This window comes from Anarhichas minor, unplaced genomic scaffold, assembly GCF_050575085.1.
Source record: "Anarhichas minor isolate MPS153535 unplaced genomic scaffold, ASM5057508v1 ptg000041l, whole genome shotgun sequence".
NCBI lineage: Eukaryota > Metazoa > Chordata > Actinopteri > Perciformes > Anarhichadidae > Anarhichas > Anarhichas minor.
The window spans coordinates 1,157,060-1,167,585 of NW_027466487.1; the positions used below are offsets into that span (position 1 = coordinate 1,157,060).

Sequence of the window (10,526 nt, forward strand, 5' to 3'; positions counted from 1 at the left end):
ACCAGTGAAGCGAGGAACCCTCCTCTGAGAGGAAAAACCTAGTTAATGCATCTGTCATAATGATAGTCTCAGCCACCATTGCACCTCCACAAACCACTACTGAATCCCAATCAGAAGTTGTCTCCTGCCACAAAATCAGAAACTCACTCCTTATCCTGGCTCAGAGAAAGGAATTAAGACGTCAAGTTGTCGGAGAAGTTTTCCTCTTTTGCTTTTCCTGTTGGGAGTAAATGGAGCCAAGTTAGCCAGATAAACACATTCCTGTCTGCCTCTTGTTCTGGTAGCGCTATGTCAGACGTGACTGAGTTAGCCCTCCATGCTGTGCACTCCCTCTGATGGGATTAGCTCTAAAAGATTGTGGAAAACAATTCCCTGCTCCCTCTGAAGCCAAAGTTAAAACAAAGCATTTCTGTGTCACGTTGTGCACTGATAATTCTGCCAACTATCCACCGGCAGGAATGTTTTCTAATACAGGCAGAGCTGATACCAGGAATAAATGCACATGTTCATTGTAAATAAGTGTAATGCGACGATTCAGGTGGGCCATTTGATGTAACCTTTCTGTGTTCGGATAAACCCGCTCCCTCCATTCTTATTATTCACACTGGCCTGGTTCCCTATCCTTTCCAAAGGGCAACAAATGGCTTCCCTTGTGGTGCAGAGGCTTCAAGCGTCGGGTTACCTCTGCATGCGCATCACAATAAATGGCTGGACTGACAAAGAAGAAGCTATCTCACCATTCTCTGTTTCACATTGCCAAACACAGGCTTTCCATTTCAGCGACCATGTTCCTGAAGTAGAGGAGGGCAAAGACTATATCAGGCTTTTAGGTTCTTCTTTACAGCTCGTTCACTCAGTTAATGAGAACATAAATTACATCCCACAAAAATATCTGAATCATCTATAATATGTATAAGAGTGCGAGTGCAGCGCAAGAGAGGAGAACAATCGTGCGCGTTTCGTTTTTAAGGGTGCTGGCGTAAAGGCAAATATGTCTGAACACTGCTAAAATACCTCAGGGGAGGTGTACAGCAAATTATTACCATTTTCTAATTAGGTTGAGACAAATGATTAAAAAAACAAGTTTTAATGTGTGAGGAAGGAAGATAAAGCAGGAAGGTGGGGTGCTGCACACTGTGAGTAAACAAAGCTATCCGCGGTAAAGCCTATTAGCTCAGAGCGAGGGATCTCAGCATCAACAGGGCTCCATTGTCAGTTGCCTTACCGTTACATGATACCACTGCTAAGCAGAGTAATACCCATATTAACCACCATTCTCCTAATGCCTTTTCTCCTGTCCCCTGTGATCAGCCTACTTCCAGCCATAATCCCAGCGCTAAACTGATTCCTAATTACCCTGGCTGTTCGGGTAGACAAAGGGCAGGCCATGGCCGACCTGCTCCGACCTCTCCGACACACAGTGTGCTCAGCTACTCTCTAAACACAGAATGGCTCCAAAGCCCGTTTCTATGGCAGAGCCGGGCTTTTTGATCTTTGCAGTGCAATGTATTTATCATCAGAAAAATATGTCCTAAACAAAGTATGCAAATTTTTTTCATTAGCATTTTCACACTGGGGAGGAATAAAGCAAACAAAAGCTCCATAATAATCCACATGGCTGTGATTTATGGAAGTTCAACATGGCCAAAGGAGTTCGGCAAATATTTACATATAATCAGGTGGGAACAATCACCAATCTGCCCCTTCCATATAAAACACACACCTAGGCGCTCGCGAGCATACACGCAAACACCCACTCTTTCACCCACTCTTTCACCCACACACACACACACAAGCAATTATTATAATCTTCTGTTTGTGGTTTTGAATTAAGCTCTTTGTTAACGACACCCCGTGGGCTCCCTGGACATTCTTGCATATTTCTGGCTTTGTGCTAATGTGAGACACGCAAACGGTGCGCTGCCCTTGGCTGCAGAAGGTCCATGCTATTTGAAATTTGGCATGAAAGCTTTCCGTCCACATTAGTCTTTCCAGGCCGTTCTCAAAAAGTTTGCCATTTGTATTAAAATGCCAAAAACAACAGAAAAGCATTGACACCTCCTCCATTGGTCAGGCCCCTAGCGCCAGCAGCTTTACAGTAGATCACATCACAATACTGCTGTCAGCTTTCTGAAAAGCTCCCTTTTCCCCTGTTTCACATGACAATGTGAGGTCAGCGTTTTAAGAATCATCCATGGGAAGCGTTTTCAAAAAGGTCACATTTTTAGTGCCAACTTAGCCAAGTACAGATGCATTTCCAAACGTAGTAGTGCAGACATGGTCTTTGCCTGACTGTGGAAGGAAACATGAAAGGCTCCTCAAAACAAGGCTCTGGGTCATGTTGCTGCCCACTTCAATCCACTCATAAGCCCCTCGTCGCTAGGAGCAATCACCTCCCCCATTCCAAGCCTCCCCTTAGCTGGCCAGGCTAAGTCAGGCGGCCATGCGCAGGAACAAACAAAGGTCTTTCAAAATGTTTGACGAGCTGTCCCTCAGGAACGCCAAGCAGCTCAGCAATCACCAGGAGGAGGACCCCGGAGGGCCCTGGTGGGCTATGAAGCGTGCTCTGAAGGAAGGTTAGTCAAGGCGTATAAACAGACCTAAACATCAAGGTATGTGCAGGCGTTATGAGGATTTGTATTGTACCTTTCTCAGAGCAACACAATAACAGCACAGTGATCTGAAGATAAAGGGCACATATTTCCTCGGTCAGGAGCGATCTCTCTTCATTAGTGTCCCTGCAGGACTGACTCACACACTGTCTAAATGCACTGGGCAGCAAAAAGAGATTCATCTCCTTGCCCTCAGGCAATTATACCACCTTGTCAAAAGAAATGAATAATAGACACTGTTTTCAATGAATCAGCTGCAAATGAGTGATTTGATTCGTGCATGCTGCCCACCGTGACGCTGGGGAGATGGTAACAAGGAGGAAAGCTGAACTGCTTGCCCCTGAAATGTCTTACAACGAGACAAAGTGTAACAGCCGAGAGGGAAAGGGATGTTCTTTTATGAAAAAAGTTACTCGCGATCCCCCGAGCAACTGCTGAAATAGCAGCATGTCAAAGCGAGGTGGGTTGTGATGGGAGGTCATGTAGGATCGAAAGGAGGGTTTCAAGAGGAGGAAGACAATAAGCTGACTGTGACAGGCTGTGTTTGGGAAATCAATAAGCTCTGCTTTTGCTCCGTTTCATTTCAACACCTGAAACAGAACAAAGTGTCGAAGCCCAGCCGAGTTCCCCAACTCGCTTTACTAACATCATTGACAAAAGCTTTTCAACCCCACTGGCGGTCAGGAGCCAGTGTGCTGCCTGCCAGTATATCATAGCACGCGTATCCACATGGGTTTTCACGTCAACTTAAGATTTCATGGACTTCGAAAATTCCAGATGGACTCCTTGAAAACCCTGTTAATGTCACCCAGCCATTTGACTTTACAGTCGACTGCCTCATACATGTTCTATGTGCTCAAGAGGTTTGGTATCAGTCCACTGACTGATTCACCGGCGGCTGGCACCTGTGCTCCCACAGCTGCTTTGACCTACCAGTAACCCACCAGCAACAGCAGCTGTCCCAGCTGAGTGAAACCGCTGTGTCCATGTGACCGTGCTGCAAGGAAAGAGAGACGAAACGCCTTCACCTCAACAGCATCCGGGGACGACCAATGCAAGCTAGATGCCGTATAACTGAGAAGGTATGGCTTTTATTTATTTTTTTTGAGCACAGTTTTACTTAGACTTCATGCCGTGAAGGCCTCAAATACAATGCCCTTTTAAATTGGCACACTAGCCATTATCCATGCTCTGTTGCACTTTAATGCCCTTCAATTTCCACTGTCCTAATAAAGTTTACGTGAAAGCGTGTCAGTCTAATAAGTGTGAGATACATCAGAGTGATAGGTGTTCGGGTTCATGGCTGGGTCGCTGCGAGGATATTTTTTTTTGCCCATATAGGGACCAGTCAAACCAGAAATACCACCTACACAGGCATCGTGGCACAAAGGCAACTGACGCCTGCATCCATTACACCACCAGGGAGAAAAATGTCCTGAAGAGACTGTTTTGACTTTTGGCGGAGTGTCAGCGGTTCAGATTTCATTGGGGAGCGGGGGTGGTTCATATGCAGAGGACTACAGGCAGCTCAACTACAGGTCGCATGTCTACACTGCACTCCTGGCCTAATCCTGAACCCTGACTCCAGTGACCCGAGCATTCGTCAAACACTATCCATACACAGACAACAGAGGGCCGGAAGAATATGGCTGTAAATGTGTTGACATAGGAGAAAGGGAAAGAGCTGAAACAAAAGCAGCGGGCTAAATATAAACTGCTCAGCTGGCTTTCTTTCCTCTGGGTAGAAGATAAGGAGCAGCACTCGCAGCATCAGTCTTCCAGACCCACTTTTTGTAGTCTGGGGCTCGCTACCTCGTGGGAGGAAAACACAGGGATTGCAACTCACAGCCCTGCTTATTCCTTTGTTGGATAATAACACATCTGTGCGTGTGCTCGAGCTACGCGGTCTCACTCGCCTTCATATCCAGCCTATAAACACTGGTTCATGTGTGAATGATACATTTCCCTGTCCATTATTCGAGTAAAACATATGCTTTTAAGTGATAATGAGGATAACAGTCCTGTCATTTTAGACCAGTACATCAAGAGGATAATTCACAGCTTATTTGTAATATATACAGCCGTCTTGTGAGTATGAGCCCACTCTTTCATGTTTGAGAGGATTTCTTCTTTTTCCTGTCTTTTGCACGACACAATGTTAACATTTCTCTGCTGCAAACCCAGCTCCTTGTATTACATCATGCAAGTCCTGGCTGGCTGGCTAATTCGCACTCCTACATCAAACTTGCAGGCCACAGACGGGATGCCACTTTGATCAAATGTAAGTAAAATGGCCTCGGCGGAGTCTGAAAGATCAATACCGCATTAATAACACCTGGCCGAGAAAAGCCTGCACTCTGGCTGTCGCTGCGAAGTGGAAAGGAAGAGACAGGCCAAGGCAGGCCGCTGACTGTAAATCTTTCAGTCTTGGCATCTTTTCCAGGATGCTGGAAGGTCTCACGTTTACCCTGAAGAGCCCAGAGCGGCGGCAGCTCCAGCCACTTCTAGCATCGGTGCCAGGGTTGAGTCGCTCGGTACTCTGGGACCTTCTTTGCGTGGCAAGACCCCCGTACCTGATTTCCAGCTCTTGTGTCGCTAATGAGCTAGGATGTAGATCAGCACATGCAAATGTACAATGTAAAAGCAAGGCAAAACACATACATTCAAATCCTGTATTGTAATCAATATGCTTAAACATTGACAGCATACAACACAGAGTGCATGTTTCAAGTTAATAATAAGAACAGTTCCCTCAGCGTGGTTCGCTTCAGAGCTTTTTGTTGGCGTGGATTGGCCACACACAGCAGAGGAGACTCACAGCAGAAAGGATCCTACTTCTTTTGGGCGATGCCCTCTTCTCAACCTGCTCTTTTTCTGCACCAGAAACATGACTCCCAACCTGCACTCGACCTTTTTCAAGAGCAAACAATCCTCCGCCTGAGGAGGCCACAACCCACGCAGCCTTTGACAGCAAAGTCACAAAGTTTTGACTGATTTAGAAACAGTAACGTATGATAATTAAAAAACGAGAACAGCAAAATAATTTCTCAGCAGGATTAATTGAGCTGCAGTATAGCATAAAGAAATGTCTGCAGCAAAAGCTGAGATGCATACAAGAAAAATGAGAAATGAGATCAGCCCAAGACAGAAGAGGGCCCTGACTGGGCACGAGCTACCAGTGATGAGGCGTGCCGATCACGGGCGCTTGGCGTTAGGCATAATTCTTTGAACACAAACACGAGATGGATGCGTTTCATCATCCAGTCTTGTGAGATGAGTGAGCCAATCGGGGGGGCTGGCTCTCCTCCACATAGCGACCACATTACAATAGATCAGAGACAGAAACTGGAAGAGGCACGCTGCAGAGCAGAGGACTACTCTCATCAGCACCCTGTTTAATCACTCTCTCGAGTGCCCAGCAGAAGTCCTGCTGTGGCCTCAGCTGAAAACAAAACACCCTGACAATGTGTGTGAACAAATCCCTCCGTCTTTCAAATCCCTCCAATCCCCCTCTATCTTTTTTTGCAAAGTTTTCCATCTGCTCTCTGAATTACTGCCTGTGATCCCGCAAAGATGGAAATCAACCGGTCCCCCCCAGGCCTGGCTCCTGCAGGGAACCCTTCCACTTTTTGGATGTGCTGCAACTCTGCGGCGCAAGGGAACATTTTCTTTTTTCCCAATAATAATTCACAAATGCATATCAGGCTTTTTTTTTTTTCCCCATTCAGTTAGATGCTCATTATAGTGAACACATCTTAAGTACTCTTATTTGATGATCAAAATATCATTGCAGCTCCAATTCCTTTACACGTGCTGCTGCTGGTCCTATGTTAGGTTTCCCAGCGCTGCTCCTGATGTTGACACAGTGTAAACTTGAAGCCCTAAAGTATTATTCATTCCATGCCATGCTTTAACGAGACAGTCTGGGCTTCGCAGTCCTTTTCATCTCGATCCAAGTGTTATCTTATTCAGTGAAATAAGCAAAAAGGATATTCTGCCTTAACTTTTGATCAAACCGGGAAATGAGACATGGGATAATTACACCACTCAGTTGGTAGCATTTGCTGCTAATAGAGGAGACAGATGGTAAGTGAACATTCATTCGATTCCCATAAGAGATAACAGAGGAGTGAGAGTGTGACATTGGGCTGAACAGAAAAAAAATCAACAACACAGAGGACAACTGGACTTGCATAACCTCTTTGTGTCTGAGAAAACATGACGCAAATGTGACTTTTTTCCTCTGATCGACCTCATTACAGTCCTGTGCAGCAGAGGGCCTCTACAGGCTCTAATCATTTAACTTGCTCTGAACTGACAGCCTGGACAGACGGCAGCATAAGCAAGAAAGAAAATATAGAATTCATCGCTTGAAAAAGGCAAGTAATCCCCGACGGACTGCAGAGTGTTAATTGTTATTAAGCATTCAAGGTCAAGGTGTGGTCCTCACACAATCACAGCAATGAAGGCAGGAGTGTTAATCAAAAGGAGACACTTGTGGAAGCCAAGGCTGCATTTATGCTCCTTAATTTCCACCTATAGGATGAAGGCAGGTGGAGAAGCATTAACAGGAGGCAGGCCAACGGGATCAGAAGCCGCAGAAACAAGCAGCGTTAACTATTAACTGCTAATGGGAGGGTAAAAGCGCAGGTGGCGAGGCCCGCAACACTCCAGTAAACAAACTAAAAAACCAACACCATGTAAATTTCAGTCGACAGCCGTAGTGGAGCGTCAGTGTTCCATTCAGCTCTTTTAATTACCTGTGTGAGATTTAATCCTTTATATGTCTCAGCCCATTCCTCTTAATGATCTGCTCCAGTCACCTCTTGACAATACACATTCTGCTTGCATGCGTTTGCTGTTTTTGTTGCTTCTGTTAAAATAAGCTACAAGTGTTATGCTGAGCATTAGGTTTTCCATTTTTTTTTTTACTGAAACTGAAGCACTGTGCCAGTGAGGAATACACAAATAGTCGCCGATAAGTCAATGATCTCAAAATAATCAAGCTTTTTTTCCAACATGCCTGTGACAAACACTGTGACGCAATGCTTCACAGTGTTGAAGCAGCCTGCAGTGTGAATGTTATCAATATTGCTGCCTTATTAGCCTGATTTTATGGTCTACTGGGCTAAAAATCCGCAAATCTATGGGTGCGTGGTGCGTCAATGAGACAAAGAGACTCAAACAGGCCCAAGTCCTTTTAAAAAATATATAGAAAAATACAGCACTGTAATTACGTTGCACAATGATGAACAGAATTCAGGGAATAAAAGGAAATTTTGAAAACATGAATGTGAATGAATATGAAAGGGTCTGTGTCATGTGTCATTCCTATAAAAGATATTTATTTTTACCACTCCGCCCCTCTCTTTCCATCTCTCTGATATGTGGCTGAGTTTCAAAACTGGATAATGAAATGGGAAAATGTCAGAGTATCTTTCCAAATGTCATCTAAGAAATTGCATGATTTTAAGCATTTAATCTGAAAAAGACATTCTCTTCATGTAACAATCTCGTTCATTTACACACAAAACAGAAAAAATGAGTGAACATTTGAACATGCATCATTATATATGGAGAGCTAATCAGTGGAAATGAATATTTCTTCTACAGCAGGACAACCTGAAAGACCAGAGGCAGCTCATCACATCGGGAGAAAAATCCAGCAGCAGCGTTGAGAATTAATCTGATCTATTTCCCCACAGTGGATATTTGGGGATATTATAATAAGTATTTTGTTAAAAAAACAAAAAAAACAATGAGCAAAACAACAATCCTCATGCAGATGTTTGCTAAACTTCTAGAGAGTCACTCAATGCAACTATATGCAACCCTGTCTGTCTGATCAGCTCCAGGTTTTGGTCTGTGGATCTCAGATTGGTTCAGGCTGTTGGGATTCACCGTTCACAAATATCGACCAAATATCAACTAAATTGCCTGAAGGTAGTGAGAGTGTCGTTCATAGCTTAAGGGACAAATTGTAGCTCTGAATGAACTGATTTCTAACTTTGGAACACAATTTCAAAACACCTTTTTAGGCTACCTGGCGCCTTTTAAATATGCTTGAGCAATAGCAGCAACAACAACAAAAAAGAAAAGCAGCGTAGTGCAGAAGATTGTGTTGTTTGAGGAAATTGGAGCTTTCCCCAGAACGCACATACGCAGTCCTGCTAAATAACCAGCATTTTGTTTTGCAGGAGTCTGGCACCAAGTAAACTTACTTCAGTTCACAAAGTTATTTTAGAATTAGTTTATATTTTCTACTGATAGGATGCACACTGTGCCATTAGTAACGGGGAGCAGCAGCACGCAGCAGATAAACGCAGCAGCGCGTTAGGGGGAAGAGGGAACAAAGTTGTCACCTACACCAGACTCGCTCCGCTTTTACGCTGTAGTGTACTTCCATCCACATGTTAAAACTTCCCACTTGCATGTATGAGATCGAGATGAATATCCGCCTTACCTGTTGGCCCCTCGATGCCATCGGCGTAGATCTGAACAGTCAAAATCAGCAGAAAGGCGCAGGTGTTCATCGTGCAGCTGTTTTAGTCCACTTTAAATGTGCAGAAGAAATCATTGCGTGACGTCCGGACGCTCGAGTAGTAGAGCTGAGGCCATCTACTACCTCAGTTCTCACTGAGAGGAGTTTCAGAGACACCGGAGGAGACAGGGCAGAGCTAGTTCTGCAAACTGACGTCAGGGTAAACAGTTCAGGGGAGAGATTTCTTTCTTACGGCCACTTTCCTTCCCAGCCGCCACTTCTTTGCGTATACAAAGTATGAGCCGGGCGCCTCCAAGCGGCCGAAAGCAGCCACGACACTGTGGTATTCAAACGTCGGCCAAGCAGAGCCCCAGACTGTGTGTGTGTGTGTGTGTGTGTGTGTGTGTGTGTGTGTGTGTGTGTGTGTGTGTGTGTGTGTGTGTGCTGGTATACACTTGCGTCTTTGTGGGGACCATGAGCAGTTGAATGGAGACATCATTTTCTTTACTTCTTCAAATGGTTGTTCGAGGTTTTAAATTGGATATTTGGGGTTGGGATTGGATGAGGTGTTTAAATTAGTGAGTCCAGACAAGAACTCCATCTCGACACAAGGTATGTGGTGGCTGTGGTTGAGGTAAGACTCCAAGGAATAAATGTAAGTCAATGTAATGTCACTCTAAAAGACAGAAGGAGAAAAAAAAGTGTCTGCGTGCGTTGGAGTGTATCTGTGGCGACAGCGACAAGGTGCTGATCTCTTTCTCTGCCTTTTCATCCATTTTGGCTTAATTTTAGACATTTCGTAATATAGCCCAGCGACTCCTAAAACCTGTCAGCATGCACCCAGCAGCACAGGTTCAGGATTATCAGTCTGACAGCAACAGATACAGAAAATACTCATTATTTAAAGCAACACATGGAGTTTTTCCACTTCTGTGTTAACAATGATGAAGTTCGTTCTCACGTTTAAACATATCAGCAATACGAACTCTAATTAATCCAGCTATGCATAACACAAAGTTGTATTTGCATTTTCACAGCTGAGGTTAGCCATGGGTTATATCACAACAGGACAGGCGGGTAAGACTTGCCTTCACACCTCCTCATGACAGGTGCAAAGCATATTTCTCCATACATTAGTCAGCCATGTTGTGTGCATTGAATTTGCATTTGATGAGGTTTCATTTTTCCTCCCACAGCTGGCCATGTGTGTTGGAGAATCCCTGACAGAAATCACTCTTTGCTTTGATGTTCAGTGTTGTGTAAATATAGCAAGCCGCTATGACTTTGACGTGTACACAATATTTCTCTGGCATGTCGTAGTCCTATATAACACGTTCAGAAAGCATTAGTCGTGTATTAGATTATGAGCTGGTCGGACACTAGTCCGATGCTGCAAGTTGCCCTGCGGCATATCATTACAGCATTAACACAGC

The 10,526-nt window shown here is 44.6% G+C and overlaps 1 protein-coding gene across 5 annotated transcripts in view; it reads right to left on the minus strand.

Moving 5' to 3' along the window:
• ptprub (protein tyrosine phosphatase receptor type Ub) overlaps nt 1–9,145 on the minus strand; it is a 141,021-nt gene extending 131,876 nt beyond the window's left edge. For all 5 annotated transcript variants that reach the window (XM_076109507.1, XM_076109506.1, XM_076109503.1 and 2 more), the window contains exon 1: nt 9,076–9,145. In XM_076109507.1, the coding sequence (XP_075965622.1) occupies nt 9,076–9,145 (70 nt within the window). The remainder of the gene's footprint in view (nt 1–9,075) is intronic.
• Nucleotides 9,146–10,526: the final 1,381 nt, after the last annotated feature.